Source organism: Excalfactoria chinensis, chromosome 2 (assembly GCF_039878825.1).
Source record: "Excalfactoria chinensis isolate bCotChi1 chromosome 2, bCotChi1.hap2, whole genome shotgun sequence".
NCBI lineage: Eukaryota > Metazoa > Chordata > Aves > Galliformes > Phasianidae > Excalfactoria > Excalfactoria chinensis.
Genome location: NC_092826.1, coordinates 54815894 through 54835110, shown reverse-complemented (window position 1 = coordinate 54835110; position 19217 = coordinate 54815894). Strand labels below are relative to the sequence as shown.

The following is a 19217-nucleotide window of genomic DNA, read 5'->3' as shown; positions in this document are numbered from 1 at the left end:
AGGCTGTTGGGTGGGCTGTATGTGGCGTTCGCGCAAGAGAGCGGGGCTGTGTTGAGTCGCGGCGGCTGTGGGCTGTGCGTGTAGTGGGGACATGGTGGGCTCCAGCGAAGCCGGCGGTGAGGCGTGGCGGGGCCGCTACTATCGGCTGGAGGAGGTGCAGAAGCACAACAACAGCCAGAGCACTTGGATTATCGTGCATCACCGTATCTACGATATTACCAAGTTCCTGGATGAGGTGAGTGTGCCCGCACAGCGGAAAGTGGCCTTAGAGGGCGGGCTGTGGTGGGCTCCGGGCGGCCCTTGGGGCGGCAGCTGTCCCTGAGCATCGCCTTGGGCAGCGGCAGGAACCAGCTGCTGCTTGCGTTAGGCTTGCCTTGTTTGCAACACAGCTCTCTCAGTGGAGCCGCCTTCCCGAGGGGAATTGGTAAATATCAGGGTGTTCCACGTGTTGATGACTCCGGGAAACGTCAACCTTGGGTTACAATGTTTCGTAGTATGTTTTACTCTTTGCGTGCTTCTGGTAGCTCACTAACTTCGGGAGTGAGGTACTGATTTTTTGTAGCCTGTCAGACACTTTAAAGTATTTACACGTGACGGGTAAGGAGAAACTCATGCTTGCTTCATGCTGGTGCATTCTGGGTTATGGTAAATGCTTCTCAGCAAACCAGGAATTGCATTAGCTGTTTCTATAGCATTGCTGGTCAAACTCAGCTCCGCCTATGGCTTCTTCTCGCAGGAGCTGAAAAGCTTAACATATGTCAATAATAAACTGTAGGTTACTAGTCTTTCTGAGAAAGCACTGCTAGAACATCACCTCACTCTTTCCTGATAGGAGATTACATACGAGTATCGGTTTACCAGGGAGTGAAGAACTGGGAGCAGCAGCAAGCTTCACCAGTCCTAATTCAACAGGAAATCCCTCTAGCTGCCGTCTTAACCTATGGAAATATTCTTTTACTGCTTCTGGAGTTGAACTCTTTCCAGCGCTTCACTGTTAAAGACACCTTGGATGTTCTCATGCTTAAAATGTGAATGGTGGCACTGCCTTTCACTACATTACAGTACTTAAAGGGGATATTTTCTCTGTGCAGCTGCTGTCTCTACATAGAGCTTGTAGATGCTTAGTGGAATTTGGGCTTGGGGAACCATCAGCTTCAATGCATACTGGACTGAATTTAGTAGGTGGTCTGCAGGTGGGGTATGCACAGTATGACAGCATTGGGTAAGCTTCCTAAGACCAAGGCTTAATAAGATCCTTTGAAACATGGATGAAGTGCTGGAGAGGAAAGGGGCTACATACTTGGATATCTTAAAGACGCCGGCAACTGGTTCTTGTTTGCTATTTTTGTTTTTTGTTTTCCTTCCAAATGGAAACTCTCTTAAATCTTATGATTTGAATATGAATTTCCTTTGGTTATCAAGGAATATCCTCTTAAGATGAGTAATCCAAAGAGCCCAGCTTTTGGAGTGTGCTGTCTGAACATGTTTGGCATGAAAGACCATGCTTAAGACTGGGAACTTCTATATTTTTCATTTAAAGGCCGTTGGACCCATGTTGCTGAACACTTGGGAAACTTTTTCATAGTCTTGGGTCTAACATCCTCTAGGGAAAACTAGCTACTAGGAATGATTGTGTACTCACAGCGGGGTCTTATGGCTATATCTGTACTGCAGATAATTAAATATATTTATAATATTAAATGTAACTTAATGAGTTAAGCAAGGTGGTAATGTTTGATTGTGTTTTTATGTAAGTAAATAAAGCCATCCTGCTCCACAGGCTTTGACAGCAATCCAACAAGCTAAACGAGTAGTTTAGTATATTTAAAAAAGAAAAGAAATTATCAGAGTCCTGATCTCTGCTTCCTGTTGCTGTAAGAGCGCTCCTAATTTCTTTCATGGGATCTTGGTTGGGTTACTTAAGCTTGGCAGAGAAGCCAATGTGAATTAAGAACACCTCTACCTCGGAGAAATTATGCGTTCTGGAAACACTCTGAAATGTGTTGGATATTCATCTTAAACTTCACATCATTTCAAAGATTGCTTTGGAAGCAACCATTCAGAGTGGAAAATATTAATGGTCAATGTAGACCTTTATAAACTGAGAACTTGTGCTTTCGTAGCACTACTTAAACGGGATGGAGAGCTCTCTCAAAATGGGTTTTGGAATGCTGATTGAATTAAGTGCAGATAAAAAGACATACTGTTTTACTATGCCAGAAATGAAAAATGGTCTCTCTGCCATGTGGCAGTGAATTCAGGTTTGTGTGATATGGTGATATTCTGGAAGAGGGGTCTAAGTTAATGAAAAGCTTCCATCAGAAGGTGCCAGCAGTAGCACAGTGTTAAGTCTGTCAGTATACCACGTGAATTCTTATTGCAGGACCTTGCAGTCTAAATATTAAAGCCAGTGTTATGGTGAAACTTGCAGGGGGATTTGAAATTGCTTTGAAAAAGAGCAATTCCTAGCATTCTTCTTGTGAAACACTGCAGGCTGTAATTGTTTTGGAGAAGCGGGTGCTCAACCAGTGAGTGTTTTCTTTGCACTGTGTAGAAAGCCCTAATGATGGCTTTCAAAAATACAGCTCATAAGGAGAACTGCTCTCCTAGGCTCCTTAAATCTTACATGAGTGCAGAATTTCTGTTCTGTAACTTTAACAGTTGATGGAAGTTATTTGGAGGACTTCTGACTGCATGAAAGTGTCCTTAAAAGACTAACAGTTGTTTGCTTCTTAAAGCAATAGAGCCAAAGGTTCTCTGAGCGTTTCTGTCTCTGCTTCTGGTGTATTTTGTAGAATGCAAAACTAGTGGAGGCCTTCGGTTATCTGCTCAGAACTTAAATTGGACTGAAAACTCGATTCACCCCTCAGTATGGGGGGTGGGATGGGATGATAAGGATTATGTATTATGGTAGTTAAACTTAAACCATCTTGAACTATGACACTGGGGAAGTTGCATGACTGTAGCAAGAGGCAGAAGATCTGATAGGTGTTCTGGATGAAGTAATTACAGACTTTTGACCCAGATAACAACAGTGAATTTAACTGCTTTGTTGCTTTATCTGAATCTTAATGCGCTGCTGTAAGGAATTAGTCTATACTGCCTTTCTACAAACTACCATTACACGTGTAACTTAGATATATCTGTGTTGTTAAGTTGGGATAGTCTTTGGAATGAACTAGAGTAGTTTAACTGAGCAGCAAAAACCTTTTCATTTCCATTGAACTTCAGATTTGTCTGCAAAAAATACTTATATCAAAAGGATTTTAATTTAGGGGTCATTAATGGAATAGTCCATGGGGGTCCAGTTTCAAAAAGCTTTTTGTAGAGAAGTGGAAGCTCTGGTAGCAAGTTTTTTGCTTATCTTATGGAAGTGTGAGCAAAGGGCACGCACAGATAAACTTTGAGAAACTCATTGAACTGTGGGAAACTGTGAGCTTCTGATAAATAAATCATTTCTTGTCATTTGTGAGGCTCACATTTTCCTGTTTTTTGTTGAGTCTTTTCATTAATTGTTCGCTTGCTTGCAGGCAGGTGGTAAATTTTTATTATTAAGCAGAGTTGTTGTCAAAATGAGTGAAGTTTCAAAATACTTTTGTCTAGTAGGTTACTAGTAATATCTTCTGCTAGTTGGATTAAAGTGGAAATGTGTTTAACTCTAGTGTAGTCCTGCTGATAGAAGGAGAAAAGTACCAGTGGTACTTTTAGTGGCAGAGGTCAGAGTGAATTTGACTCCAGCAGCTGATGTGTGGGGGAGCGATGGTCATGGTCACACTTCTTCTGTGATGACAATGACTACAAAACAATAGCATTCGAGGAATCAGGTGCTGATCAAACTGAAAACAGATCCATCCAAGGGGGTGGAGTGCCTCTTGGGGCTGTTCATGTGGCTATGTGCTTGATTATAGCAGTAAAAGGGAGGGGTTTGGGAATGTAGTAGTGGATGACTGTACTGTAGTCAGCAGCCTGCAGGTGGTGTATTAAAGTAACTGGTGGAATGGCTTTAACATAGATGCAGTTGTACTGCAAGGAATCAACTTGTTTGGCCACTAGCTGAAGTTAATGGGGTTCTGTCTATCTACTTGTGTGAATGAGTAAGGCATGGGTTCATTTCAGTGCATGAACTTGAATGTACGCGGTATTAGTGCTTTGTAAATTGCATAGCTGTGCTCCCTTTTTGCTAGTTGCTGATGACTTTGTCAGCAAGCATGTTTTCCATAAATTTTGCTTCCTTTTCTGGTGGAGGTTTATGTATACTTGACAATAATCTTTCCACGTGGCTTTTTGTAGTTGTTACAGCATGACATGTCTCTGTGAGTAGTGTATTTCTGAGAGCATAATCCTTAAACATAGTATAAAAACACAGTTGAATGAATTCAACTGTGACCTTAGTTACAGCAGTATCTAGGAGAACCTGTTAGATCCAAGTTCAGCATCTTAGACTTGGCTTGGATGATCTCTAAACTTTTGTTCGCTCCTTTCCCTGAATACTTATCAGGCTGAATCCAAGGGCAGGATTTCAGTGAGCATGCTGTGTTTGCACGCCTGTTTGCGTAATCTTTTCTCTGCATGCACTCTCTTAACCTTTTTTGGCACAGCTACTTTGCTTAATATCTCGATCAGTTGCTTAATCTTGCTTTTGCTGAGTCATGCTAGAGATCCTTTGCCATTCTAGCTTTTTTCAAGGAAAAAAAAAACCCTTTCTCAATCTGTAAAAATAAACATGTGCCCTTGTGAAGATGACTTAAAGCTTTGAAGTTCTGGCATAGCTGGAATACTGTCTTCTTAATCTATATGAACAAGTCTTCTTTTGTAAAAGAGAAAGAATTGATAACGAGTTAGTATGGAGGATTTTAAGTAAATGCTAACTTTAATTCCTTAGACTAGTAGAAATGTTTGTGTCACTTTAATCTCCTGTGTAAGGATGGCTTTTCTGTTCAGTTACACTAGGCAAGGTAACTTTAAATAGTGGAAGTTTTGCTTACATTTATCTTGTTAGATTCTGTAGTCAGGAACCTTAATAATGGAACTAAGGCACCAGTGCCTTATTTCCTCTGTCCCTTCTGAAGTGGTAGAACCTTATTTGCCTTACTCCAAGCCTGGCTAAAGCAGTCTTGACTTGTTTCTCCCAAATAGCTCCCCACTTCCAAGTTGAGCAGTGCATCTTTTTGGCATTTTGCTTATCTGATTACTGAGGAACTTGTTCGTTGCTGAGAACTTACTGAACTATAAGATGTGTCTTGCTGTATATATGCAGTTGATTCATGGATAAAAATGTAGAACTGCATGCAATCTCAAAAGTGCATCCTAGGGAAGAATGAAAGTCTGTGCTTAGAAGAGAGTTTGGTTAAGGGAACAGTGACGAGTTGTGTCACTGAGAGGCAAGAGACTTCTTGCCATCTTGGTGGCTTTACTAGCAGTGGAGTCTTGGGATTCCTCTGCTAAAACGAAACTGCTGTTGTTGTGTCTTGTATGTGCTTCCAGCACTGCTTAAGCTGCACCAAGGCAGCTGGCTTGCTGGATAATCATGCTATAACTTTTTTTAGGAAAGAACTCCTGGAGGTTAGGAGAGGAGGCTCCATCCCCTGGCTGAAGCTGGGATTACCTAGGTCAGGTCAGGTTTCTCAGGGCTTTGGCAAGGCAGGCTTAAATGGTAGAAATTCCCACTTGTTCTACTCTTTGACTCTTTACATGTATTTTCCTTGCTGCAACTTATGTTTGGATAGAAATGTTTCCCATGGAATTGTGAACACAGAGTGTAACTTTAGATAACAGTTTGGCTGCTAAAACACTGACTTTCTGGTAATGTTCTAAATGCTGCTTTAGCTGTTAGGGTAATGCTTCTTGCTGGTCTGTTGCTGATGAAGTAAAGACCTTTCTTCTTTGGTTTTGGCCTCTGAGAAAGCTAAAGCTTTCTGGTTATTTAGAGAGACTTAGGTTTGCTCTAAGAAGTCTAGCAAGGACTTATGTTTATTTTCAGAAATAAAGAAATGAGATTCCTTATTTAGAATGGGGGATGGTTTTCATTAATGAATTCATGCTGATTAAAAATTGCAGCACCCAGGTGGAGAAGAAGTCCTCAGGGAGCAAGCTGGGGGAGATGCTACTGAGAACTTTGAAGATGTCGGCCACTCTACAGATGCAAGGGCACTGTCAGAAACATTTATTATTGGGGAGCTTCATCCGGTGAGTATGCAAGAATACCAGCACTTGATGTTTCTGCGTGTATTTATATTGCTGTTATTTTGCTTCAAAATGTGGAGAACTGCCAGTTTTGTTGGGTGCTACTCTGTAGCTCCAGATGGACCTGGGCTGCAGAGAGTCCTCCCTTGTGAAGTGAGTTGACTAGTGCAGAATCAGGACGGTCATATCTAAAACTTGGCTTCTTTGGAATATTTCACAACTTATTTTTTTAATAAGTTGAGTATGGAATCATGATGTTTCTGGTGAACCTGTGAACTTTATAATGAGACTCTATAATTTCTGAAGGCTAGTTATCTAACTGTCAGAAACCTTTCTTATGTCAGCATGCAAGTGCTTATTCAGCCACTCTCACACATTCATCATTGTAAATGATGTACCAGCCTTCCATCTTGGCTTAGAGCTTTGTGTCTATTTAGAGGACTGCTTCAGCTGGATGGGACCTCTGGGTCCATCTAGTTCCACAACTGCTCTAGCAGGGTGCCCAAGCCCATGGCTCCTGGAGATGTGATAGGAGGAGACTCCACAGCCTCTTTGGACAACCTGAGCTAGTGCTCAGTCATCCCCACAGTAAAGAAGTGCATTCTGATGCTTAGATGGAAAGATGGAAAAATAAGTCTTTGTCTTCCCTGTCTTTGGTCCCTTGTGTCTTGTGCTGTGTTAATGTAGATCATGCCACTTTTTCCTGTACTGTTCCTATGACAAGTTTGCTGCCTCAAGCTTTGAAGGATTGTTTCTAGCAACAGAATTGCTGCCATGGCTGCCTTCTATATGTTGTTTATAGGCTCTTCTATGGCAGTAGTTGAAAACCACTTAATAGACCTAGGCAGATAGTGTGCAGAGAATTGTACTTTCCATCCCTGCCTGTTCTCTTGTCCTCACTGATATGTTTTGTCTTGCATTTGTGGTGGTGGATATGTACTGCTCAAGACAGTGATATCACACTGATGTTGGGATCAGAGAACCTATCTGAGGTTCTCTCTTAATGAATGTTACTAGTGTAAACCTCTCCTAATATGAAGAAATTCAGGTCTGGTACGTATTTGCAGTCCTGCAGACTTGCCATCTGTTTCAGGTGGCAGCTGATACTGGTAAAATTGTATCTTGGCTGCCAGTCCAGTTCATTCTTGTTTGACAAATGCCGGTTTTCATTTGGTACATGGAACTATTGAACTGTTTGTTTCATAAACTTAAAACTGTTATGAAAGTGCAGTTTCTTTTGTAGTGAATGTGACTGTCCTACGTAAAGCTTTGTGAGTTTGTGAAAGATGAATAGAATTTGAGTCCTTTGCATTGGAGGTTGTACCAAACTAGTTAGATAACTGTGCTTAGTAATATGAGTAGGCTTGGTCGGAGTAAACTCGTGCTATTGCAATCTGTGCATTAGCTTGAGGAAATGGACTGCCCAGAGATGAAAGAAATGCAAAAACACTGGTAGAAATAATGAAATATGTTGCAGACTCAAGTTTCACTTCTTTATTTAGTTGCTGAGCAAAATACATGGACGTTTCTTTTGTAAGTCTCTTTTCTAGGGGAAAAATAGATAAACATTAACAGATGAGAATTGTGAACTGAATTGAGTGATTATATGGTTTGGGTTTTTTTTTTTTTTTTGTTATTTATTGGTCTTTTTTTTCAGTGTTCTGGGTGCTCATCTAGATATATATTTTTTTGCTTATTTTCCTGCAGGATGATAGACCGAAGCTTCAGAAGCCAGCAGTAAGTGTGTTTCTTGAAATGTTACATTATTTCTTTTGGGTGTTAGGTGGTGTGTCTCTCTGTTAATGGTATATTCAGCAGCAAAAATAATTAACTTAATGTAAGTGTAGTGTTTCAGATCATAAGTCTCTTAAACATGTTGATCTGGCCTTATAAATTATTTTTCCTGTTAGCTGTTCTTTAAGTTTTGTGGTTTCTAACAAAGAGGTTAAGTCTTATGGCATTATACTACAACAAAAAGATGAGTCCAGAATCTGTCAGCGGTTTCCTAATATTCAGCTTTAAAGAAACATTTATAAACAGGATAGATTAAGCTTATACTTCTAAACAAAACAAACAAAAAAAAGCAAATGGCTTAACAACCTATTGGCAACACTGTTAGATACAGAATTCAGTCAGATTTGATAGCTGGAATATAGATCAGTTAATTTACAGTTGTGAATCCTTTTCAGGATGCTATTTGCTTCCTGACTACTGCAGCAGACTAAGGTGCCCTGTCAGTACAGTAGTGCATTTGTTCCAGCATATTCTTCTGTTGTCCTTAAAGCTGTGTTGGCATTCAGCTTGTGAACTCCTAAAATTAATGTCTATTAAAGAAGCCTGGAAATCAGAGATGAAACTGTGCAGTTGTTACTGCTAAGCAAATAGAGGCTGGTTGGTTGGGACCGTCTTCTGGCCTTGGCACGTCTGTTTATATGAGGTGTTAGAGCATGCTCCACATGGTTTGACTTTAGAGTTAGTTCTTCATGGAGGTATTAAAAAAATCAGAAGAGATGTAATTACTGAGCTTTTTTACTTTAATCTTACCATTTGTTGTGTATCAACCTGTGATAGGCTTCTGAAAAAGTAGCCTGTTTAGATCCATGTGAACATGTGAGGAATCTTTTTCACTCTTTGACTGAACTGTAAACATTCTCATACTGAAGGAATTCATTTTCTCAGTGATGGGATTCTGTTCAGTTTTAATGCCTAGATCTTCAGGGCCACGTGCAATTGCTAATCCAGAAATGAGTAAGTTGTCTTAAAAACTGTGCAGCCAACACTTGATCTTACAGTGATTCTTTTTCTGTGGAAACCTAATTGAAACAAAAAAACAAACAAACAAACAAAAAAAAGCATGTCTATATTGAAAGGTACGATTTCCCTGTAATTCTTAAGCAATATGAAAAGCCACAGTAACAGACTGAGCTTAACAAGCCTCATGTGGATGTCAATCAGGACCTTGCTTCTGTGTAAGAGTCTTATGTATTCGTTTGGAGTCTGTTCAGTTAAATTTTAAGCAAGCAAGCGATCTTTGTCTTTTAGGACACTAAAGCTTTTCATATGTAACCTGAGGTTGAAGTTTCATGGAAAAGTGGCAGCAAAATTTCTTATGCGTTTTTTAATGAATTTTGTTGTAGTGTTGACTACAGAAACTGCTGTTATCTAGCTTCTAATTCAAAAGTTCTGTTGTTCTCATCAAGTTGTTCTCAAAATTAGTCTCCCTTAATCAGTTTTGAGAAATTGAGGGGCCAGTATGGACAGGAATTTGTGCTTGATGTAAACCTCTTTATGCTTTGCTTTCCAGGAAACTCTTATTACCACTGTGCAGTCTAATTCCAGGTACAGTATGGCATCTGGTACCACATTTGAAATTTCTCACAATAATGTTTCCGAAGTTCAAAATATTATGGCATCTCTCTGCAGGATACACAGATGTGGGAGGATGCTGCTGCATAACAAGTCCCATTCTGTATATAGTCTAGTTTGGCATTTGTGTGCCATTTTACATCCATGTTAGTGTAATGGCTAGATTTTTGGTTTTTCTCACATTGATGTTCATGAGGTGCTACCAAATTGCTTCTGCTTTACAAGCCCTCGTTTCTGGATGCTGTTGGGTGAATAGAAGATGCTTGATGTTGTTAGTGACATGTCTTCCATTTTTAAAATCTGCCACAATTGTTGCATCTAAGGGAAAGAAGAGGGTTGTGTCCTACAAGAAGGAAAATCTGTCAGTGCCATGGGGGATGGGCATATGTTTATTGTGTTATGATTTGTAAAGTTATACTTTGCTTACTGTTGCCTGTTGTTGAAACCTCAGAGGAACTTCCCTGTGGAATGAGAAGCTGAGTATTTGGAAGTTGTCACACGTTGTGAAGTCCTAAATTTTTGTGAAATAGTTTTGAAATGAGTGATATTCTGGGCAGCATGCCATGACTCTATAAACTCATCTCTAGTCTTCCTCTTTTCTAGCAAACAAATCTGTTGTAAGCTTTAGTGCAGAGTCTGAAGAGGACAAGCTTTTTTCCTTGGCTGGAGTGTTACTGGCCTAGGTGTTCTGCTCTCATCTTCACATTACGTGTTTCGTGGGGTGGGAGGGACAGACAATGTTGCACCAGTGACTTTTTAAATCTTGTTGGGTGTCACTTCCTAAACTACTTGTTTCAAAAACTTCTTCCTAGTTCATGGTCCAACTGGGTGATCCCGGCAATAGCAGCAATTATTGTGGCCCTGATGTATCGTTCCTACATGTCAGAGTGAGCACCTTACTGAGAACTAATGCAAGAAGAGACTGATCTGGGAGAGAATAGAAGCAATCCTAACCCAATATATTTCCTGACAAAAGCCTGATGTCTGAAGATGAATTCAACTTTTTCAGAAAACTGAACAATTCTTTTCTGCTGTGCACTTTTCTTAATGTTGCCTTCTTATTTGCTGCACTGAAGTAATAAAAAGGCAGCATTTCTTTCTGTATAACAATATATTCTCTGATGAATGATCTGATAACTGTATTAGTTTCTGTATTAAAATAGTTTTGTAAGTAGCATCCTGATTCTGGTTATCTTTTTAATCTGTAATGGGGTCTGTAGGACTCTCTTTGCATATCAATTTTATAGCTTTAAATTACTACCAAAACTTTGTACATGTATTTGTCCATGTACACAACCTAACTTAAAAATCATGTTGTCTTCTTAAATGTAGAATGTTTGCCTAAGAGGCTAATTAAAATAAACATAATGAAGAAAGCTGAGTATGGTAATGAGTACAGGTGCTGGTAAGTGGCTGGGTCCTACTAGTCAGTCTATAAGAAGATAACTTTCCTTCCATCTTGCCATGTGCTCCTAGAGTTGTTACAGGTACTCCTGCTGGCAAACTGTTCTGTTTGATTGCCATGGGAAAATTAAAGTATGAAATCCAATGCCCCAATTATGTCCGTCTCCATTTTGTGAACTGTTGAACTGTTCTGCTAAAAAGGCAGGAAGTGCTGTGTAAGTTCCACTACAGGTAATATAACTGCTACTAAGTAATACTGTTTTTGCCAAGCACTCAGGTGACTCTGAAACTTGTTCTGGAACTTCTAGACTTGTATGCAGTCTTCAAGTTTATCATGATATGTCATGAGCTGGGGGAAAAAGTGATGCTTAGAGTCTGTTCCTGACTGTTCTGTTATGTGCTCCTTGGTGCTTTACAATGGAGAAATGCACATTTTCTGTGCTAAATACAAGACAACTGAAAGCCTGCATTGTGATGAATTTTATTTTTTGTTTTTTAGTCATATATAAATGATCATGAATAAAAGTTTAATTGCTTACTCTTTCTTGGCTGAAATACACTCATTTCAATCCTCTGTGAAGTTCTTGGAAGGGATGCTTTCGATGCCCTTTTCAGAAGAACCCGTTTGATAATGCATCCTCAAAGTGAGATCCTTTATCAAATAGGGAAATTGCATCTATAATGTGAGACAGTTTATCCCAGACCAGTTAGTGTAGGTAAATGATTCTAACCCATCTGAGGTAGACAGCATGTGCTCAACACCAGCTAGTGACTGTTAGCAGCGGTCTGCCTTTGTAAGCTCTGACAGACACCAGCACTTGTAGCCCCATTGCTTTGACTGCCCCCTGGGAGCACCATAGAAGTTGCATTCAGTGTAGGTCATGTGTCAAAATGAGAGATGGGAGTTCTGTGATTTCAGATGACAAACACGTTCCTACATACACGTAAGACAGTAATATGTCAAGGATTCCATATTGGGGGATTCCTTTTACCTTTGAAGCAACTAAGGATCTATTAAAACCTCTGTTCTTGCAGAAAACGCTTCTCACTTCTGACTGTGGAAGTGCTTATTATCTTACCTTGGTATTCTTGAGTTTTCTTCTATCGGACTTAGTTTACAACTATGGGAATTTACGTTTAGAGTAGACCCCATCACTTTATTTGCCTTGGAGACTTGACTTGCACTATAAATGTCAGTGGTTGGGATTTTGTCTAGCACTAGTTTCTTATTCTGTTCTGTTCTTGCTCCAGCTTTTTCTCTGAATGTAAGATGAAGCTGAGTTGAAAGTTCAGACTTTGGCTTGTTACAGGTTACCTTTAAAAAGGATATATTAACTCTTAAGTTGATATTTACACTCATAAACTAAGTTTGAAATACTGAAGTTTCTGTTAATTTTTAGAGTAATGTTTAAATTCACATCAGAGCAAGAAAAAAAATGTTTCAGAAAGCTTAACCTTTCAAACAGGTTTACAAGAATTTCAGAAGGGGATAATTATGTTCATGTTAGCAAGTAGGGTAATGCAGTCAGTGGGTCCATACAGCAAAACACTTGTTGCAAAAGATGCTTTTTTCCCCTCTATACTTAAGGAGCTTTACAATGGTATTGATCTGTTTGCATCCCATATAGCTGATGCTTGCTAGAGGCTGGCTCTTACTATGTTATGTCCTGGAGTATATTCAAGCTCATCAGTCTAAAAGAAGTGCAGCTAGCACAGAGAGTTCCCATAGTGTGAACTGAAAATGCAGTGTATGCAGATATGTAGCAGATGCAAGTTAAAATGCTACTGTTGGTGCACTCAACTTGTTCCTTGTAGTTAGCGTGTTTGTATCAGCACTGGTGTAAGTTGTTCCTGAGAGAAGGGCATTATTGTAATTGATTTTTAAATGTAAAATGATGAATGTATTAATTATCCTTTTTAAATACAGTAACGTTAGGTGTGCATTCCATAGGGGATCGCTTAGGAATTCTGATGTGGATTCTGCTATTAATTCTCAATATGAGAGGGAGGAAAAAAAGTAGGTGTGGTGAGGAATGAATGAATTTGCTGTTGCGAAACTTTTCAGGTGAATTAAGGGTAGTCAGTGTTCTTATCGTCTGACAGCAAAAAGAAAAGAGTGGGCAGAGACCAATTTGTTCTCAGAATGAGAATCCTCATCTTCAAATCCCATCAAAGATACTTGCTCTAATTTGCTCTATTTTTCTGGTAATGTTCTTTAATACTATTTTTTATTTGGACAAGCTGGTTTTGGTGATCAGTGTTTTAAATCAGATGTCATCCCATGTTTACTTGTACGGCAGCACTATTTATACTGCTCTTGTATCCTGAAATCATTTGTTCGTGTGCTGTGGTTTTGGCCTTAATTTGACTATGCTCTGTTGTTCAAAAGAGTACATAGTGAGAAGAGAGCTTCTTTGAATGGAGACGGCATTGGCTTCCTTTTGGTTTGTGTGGAATAAAGCCAGCACACTTGTTCTCTTTCTCCCTGTGCTATGTTGGGAAAATAAAATACTGTCTTTTTCTCTGGCCCACTTGCTTTGGCACAGCAGCCTTAATGCCTTTCTCTAGCATTCGGTGCTATGTTGCAATCGGGATTTTGCAGAGTGCTGGAGAGGAACTGGCAAGGGGCTAAAAACTAGGCAGATGGAATCCAGTCACAAATCTGCAAGTCCGTACATTGGCAGAGACAAAAAGAATAAAGTCACTACTCTTTTTGTTTTCTGAATGTTTGATGTTGAGGGTAAATGGGTGTTTATGAATTCAGAGTTATGCTGACAAACTTGTTGCGGTGTTTTCTGCAAGGCTGGCAGCGAGGATTATGATCTGAAACTGTCAGAATGAATGAGCTAAACATACAAAAGGATTTTAGAAACCATACAGAAGAAAGGAGGAGGAGGAAGTTCATACTCCTGTATCCTTAGCTTCAATGACTGATCAGATCTAAGTTGAAGCTAGTAACCAGTAGATCATAAATCTGAGTTTTGCTTTCATGATTTTACTTTCCTTTCATGTTACATTGCATTCCTTCTCATAGTTAATTCATTATGTGTTGAAATATTTCAAGTTGTGAGTGACCTGGCTTATACGGGGGTGAGCAGACAAACACCTGAATTCGCGAGAAATGGTGAAATACTGCATCTCATAATGTGACCAGTGCTGAATTTTCTGTTCTTTCTGAAAACTAGTTAGGCTTGTTCTTGATCACCTTACATGTAAGAGAGTGCATAAAGAAAGTGCATAAGGGTAAAAGCACTACACAGTATCTCTGGAGTTCCACCTACTTAGGTACTGGATAAATGCAGCCTTGTACTGTTTGAAATCATGAGGTTTTAGCCATCAGCTCTGGGAAAAGGACTGACTTCAAGCAGGATGTCTTTTGGAAACTGCTCCAGGGGCTAGGAGGTAGGTAGAATGGAAAGCAGTAAGCCAAGCAGGTGAAGTATTTTCCAATGTCATCTTGAAAATAGGGAAGGATTGTTTCTCCTGTCACATGCAGTTGTCACAGACTTCTGAAGCTAGTTGATGCTTTGAGAGCATCACTCATCATGCCTTACCTGGGCTTGCAGGGATTACCTTAAGAGCATGATGAGTATTATTATCTCTGTAGGTATTAAGGGTGGACATGAGAAAAAAGCTCAGTCTGCATCTTAGAAGCCCATAGGTTTGTGGGTTGGTAATTGGAAACAAGCAAAGCCGTCCTTTCATTTGTAAACTGAATGGATTCGCTTGTGTTTAATTGGATCCATTTTCAGAGTAGAGTTGCAATGAGTAGCAGCCTTTCATAGAATCACCAAGGCTGGAAAAGATGTCTAAGATCATACAGTCCAACGATGCACCTACCACCATTTCCCCACTAAACCACATCCCTCAGTACAACACTGTTGGGGAACTAAGTTGTCTTTGTAAGGATTTATGAGTGCATACAGTAGTTCTGAGTAGATGGAGTGTTCTAGAATAGCTGAGTTAGACCTGTAGGTTAAGAGTTAGTGGTCGGGGGGTTTAGGTAGGTGTGTGTACAGGTTCTCTCGTGTGCATCAGGTTTTGCATAGCGGGTGTACGCATCTGTGCGGGATTTAGGATGGTATATAAGGAGTGTGATGCAGCAATAAATTAAGAGAAGACATCATGGCATCCATGTTTATGTCTGTCTCCCCCGGACGGTTGAGGTCCCGGGATAAGTCGGGTTAATTGGCGGTTCCGTCACAACATCTAAATGTTTCTGGAAAACCTGTAGGGATGGTGGCTTAACCAGCTCCCTGGGCAGTGTGTTCCAGTATCCGACCACATTTTCTGAGAAGAAATTTTTTGTATGTCCAACCTGAATCTCCCCTGGTGCAACTTGAGGCCATTCCTTCTAGTCTAATTGCTAGGAGAAGAGGCTGACCCCCACCTCACCACAATCATCTTTCAGGGAGTTGTAGAGAGCAGTAAGATCACCCCTGAGCCTCTTCTCTAAACTGAATAATCCCAGCTCCCTCAGCTTCTCCTCATAAGACTTGTGCTCCAGACCCCTCACCAGCTTTGTTGCTCTGCTCTGGACATACTCCTAAGTCTTGATGGCTGTCTGGTAGTGAGAGGCCCAAATTGAACACAGTACTTGAGGTACAGCCTCACCAGGGCTGAATACAGAGGGATGACCGCTTCCCCTGCTGGCAGCAGTGTTTCTGATACCAGCCAGGATGCCGTTGTCCTTCATGGCTGCCTCTCCATACTGCTGCCCTTTTTCCTGGGGTTATTGTGCATGGGTCAAAGGAGTTCAAGCACTTTACAAATAGTACCGGAAAGCTGGTTAGTCAGCAGTCGCACTTTCTGGATTTAATTTTAGGTGATTCTGTAGAATTATTTTTTGACACTAAGTAGCAAAGATACTGGAGTAAGGACACAGGTTGTTACATATGTATTTTCTTGCCTTGGTGAGGACATCAGACCTAAGCATATAGATTAGTAAGTAACTAGAATACAAGCTAGAGTGTTTAGATTTAAAGCTAACTAACTAGCTTCTTCATGGCAACTCCTGGTGGTGAGCTGCTCACATTGCATGCAAGATAACTTTCACCACCTTCCCTGAGAGATTTATGATCATATGCTTGAGAAACTCAGCACCTAGTAGGTGTGAAAGTCTGACTGAACAAGGCTTGCCTGGCTTACCTGTCGCAAGACCTGATGAGGCCAGCGTGTTTCTCAGAGCACGTATTCTCAGGATCAACCTCTTCATGACTCTGTTTTTTTTTTTCATACAGAAAGTTGGTGGCAGGGAAATGAGTGTCAGCAGGTGAGAAAGAAAAGGAATAGTCACTGGAGAAAATGGAAGTAGATTTTGAAGCAAAGAATATCGTATAGGGTTTTCTTTCTGAGCTGTGTACCCTAAGTGCTAAGCTGCAGACAGCCTTACTCTCTTTGCCATCAATCTGGCATTGTGTTTTCTGTCACTGAAACAGATGAACTACTTGAGCACTGTTCATGAACAAAGCTTTACAGCTTGAGTGAACTCTGACACAGTGTGGAGTAAGAATGGCTTTGGAAACACCCTTCTCATAGGTGTCACCATGTAGGTGTGTGCTGTGCCATGGGTATGGGCTGCACGAGGCACAGCAACACAGCTCCAGACTTGTCACAGGTTTCCAGGAGTACATGTTTTAGTTCGTTCTTCAAATCAGCACAAGCCCATTAGGAATCCTTTAAAAATAGATGATCTTCCTTCTGGCTCATCTGAATTTAAGAAAACCCACTCATGAGGTTAACATCATCACACCTGGCTGCCATCCTCCTCTGGATTTCTCCATTACACAAAGTAGTTTGAATCTTATTTTTACAAAGAATAAATAGCTCCAAGCAGGACTGCAGGCATTTCGTATTTCTGCCCTATTAGTAAAAATACCATAAGGTACGTTCAGAGACTTCACAAGTTCATAACTTGATTTGATTTCTACTCTGATTCACAAAGTAGATCAGAGATTATGAGTGTAAAATAGAATTTGTGTAAGGCACTCATCAGAGGTCTTTAAATTACTGGCAGTATAAAAGTTCAATGAAATGATGTGCAAGATAGCATGCCTCTTGCATCTTGTTGCAGAGGAAGCTGCACCCCAACAGCACAGCCATGAAGGAGATGCAGTCTTTATTAGAAATACTTGCGCAAAGTAAACAGATTTACTGAGCTAAGGCATCAAGGTCTTTATGTTTGCTTAATGACAGTTGCTCTGTGCTGCTGAAAGGACCTACATATCCTCCTAATTGCTTATGTAGCTGCATATAGATAGATGTGTGTTAATAATTGAGACAGGAAAGCTGGTATAGAAAAATCAACTATCAAGCTTATCTGCTCACCTGTGAGAAAGAGGCTCTGAAAAAAGCTTTTCTCCTTGAACATTTCAGATTTTTACCTACAAATTAATAGCTCTCTTCCACCATTTCTCTCAAGCCCTCAAAGCCTTCTTCCTGGGGGCAAAACTTGTGTCTGCATTTTGTAGCTGTACAAAAGCACAGCATTCAACCTGGCCAAGGTCTCAGCCCAAACAGAGCTGCTCTGCTGTCAGACAACATGATCAGTGAGGAACAAAAGGTTTTCCAAGAGGTTGCAATGATCTATTTTTTCTCCTTGTCAAGATAAAATTACTGAAATACGTGCTGTGCAGCATTACCTGGCTTTTGTCAGCTCTACTGCTGCATTCTCATCCTTCAAAGCCTACTGGTCCCCCTGCATGCACAGCATGTCATAGCCAGGGGCTGCAGGGGATTTGTATGGGTTCTGTACTCACGCCCTGGTACGCACTATCCCTTTAATTCAAAGTTAGGCAGAGGCAGATGAAAACTCAGTGCCTTTAAAACATTTTGGAGCTAAGTGCTTCTGGAACATGAGTTCAAACTAACACTCTGGCCTTCCTGAGATGGAAGGGCTCTGGGTCACAGAGGACCTTGGTTTGCTCCTAGGGGAGTCTTTACATGATTCTCTAGAACTTGGCAGAACTTTCCTTTTTTGTTTTCACTATTCAGGATTCAGCGGAAGAAGAAATACCGCACACCCACTTCAGAAAAGGGGATTTTGTATTTGTTTTTAGCGAATACTTGCCAATGCCACCAGCATGTTGGCTTAAGGCAACTGCTGACTCACTCTGAGGCCGAGTGTTTAATTAACTACAGCTGTAGAGGAGTTGGGCTGTAAAGATGAAGTTTCAGGGCTGCTTATTGTGTTTTTTTCTTTTCTGTGTAACTGCATATTTGCAAGACTATGTTCACAGGCACCCTAGAGTGCCTCTAACCTCTCAGCATGCACATTTCTCTATGACTTATGAGAGTTGCCACAGGAGCTTCTCTTTAAGGTGTGCCAGGATCAGCTGTGTCAAATGAGTGCATGTTTGTGAAATGCAGTCTGTGACCTTAGAGGTGTGGCTTTGTGAAGCAAGGATTGTAGGGATCTTCTTAAATTGAAGAATTGCAAAAAAAAAATCAACAAAACAAAACAAAAAAGCCAGGATGTGGGTGGAGGGTCATAACAAAGCTGATGAGTTGAATGAGAATAGTGGGGGGGGGTTCTTTGTTTCCTGTAAAAATTACCATTTACAGAAACATCTAAAGCTGTAAGAGGGTGAGAAGGAAAAAATCCTTCAGGTTTGTTTTTCAGGGTAATAGTATGTCAAAATATCTCTTGGTTTTAGTAAGCTCTTTGTCAATATGGAGTGGGTAAACAGAAAAGTAAGGTTTGAAATAAACATGACTTTTAAAACACTTGGGTTCTGAACCCTTTTAAAAGCGAGAGATGATAAGAAAGTTTTTCCACTTGCCTATATAGTATATTTTCTCACTGCTGATGTGTAGAATAATGTTGATAGGAATATAAATGGGTATGGCTTTGGGGTTTTTTGTTTTGTTTTGTTTTGGTTTTTCTTGATCACTGGAAAACATGATTAAACCTTTCAGTCTCTACCACTGCCCTGCAGTAGAACCAATCAATCTTTACATGGTTATCCAAGCAATTTGCTTTATTGTTCCTCCTCCTCCCAGTTGCCCTAATGGTCCAATAATCTTCTGTTTGTTTGAACTTCGCCTGTCCTGGGTAGTGTGGAGGCAACAGTCCTTGGACAAGAGTTCAAGGCAAAAGAGTTAAATCGACCCTGTTGCATGACAGTTCCACTCAGAGGCTGACTGCTTAATTCACTATTTTTTGTTGCCTGAGTGCTATTGCTGTTGCCTCCTATCCAGACTGCATAGAAAAGCATCCAAAGCTCTTCGTGCCTGAAGGCCTAAGCCCTGGTCCAGAGAGACAC

General features: G+C 40.5%; 1 protein-coding gene across 1 annotated transcript; it reads left to right on the top strand.

The window, feature by feature from the left end:
- The first annotated feature begins 17 nt into the window (after window positions 1-17).
- Window positions 18-11494, top strand: CYB5A (cytochrome b5 type A). Its single transcript, XM_072328578.1, has 5 exons — window positions 18-235; window positions 6058-6186; window positions 7891-7920; window positions 9488-9522; window positions 10362-11494. Exons 1-5 carry the CDS (start codon window positions 92-94, stop codon window positions 10438-10440), a joined length of 417 nt encoding a protein of 138 aa, XP_072184679.1. The 5' UTR covers window positions 18-91; the 3' UTR covers window positions 10441-11494.
- Window positions 11495-19217: the final 7723 nt, after the last annotated feature.

What these genes read in the sequence shown, in the direction of transcription:
- CYB5A (XM_072328578.1), top strand. Translation starts at nt 92, where the DNA reads ATGGTGGGCTCCAGCGAAGCCGGCGGTGAGGCGTGGCGGGGCCGCTAC. An exon ending in TTACCAAGTTCCTGGATGAG is followed by an intron (nt 236 to 6,057) that starts GTGAGTGTGCCC and finishes TAAAAATTGCAG; the next exon opens with CACCCAGGTGGAGAAGAAGT. An exon ending in CGAAGCTTCAGAAGCCAGCA is followed by an intron (nt 7,921 to 9,487) that starts GTAAGTGTGTTT and finishes TTTGCTTTCCAG; the next exon opens with GAAACTCTTATTACCACTGT.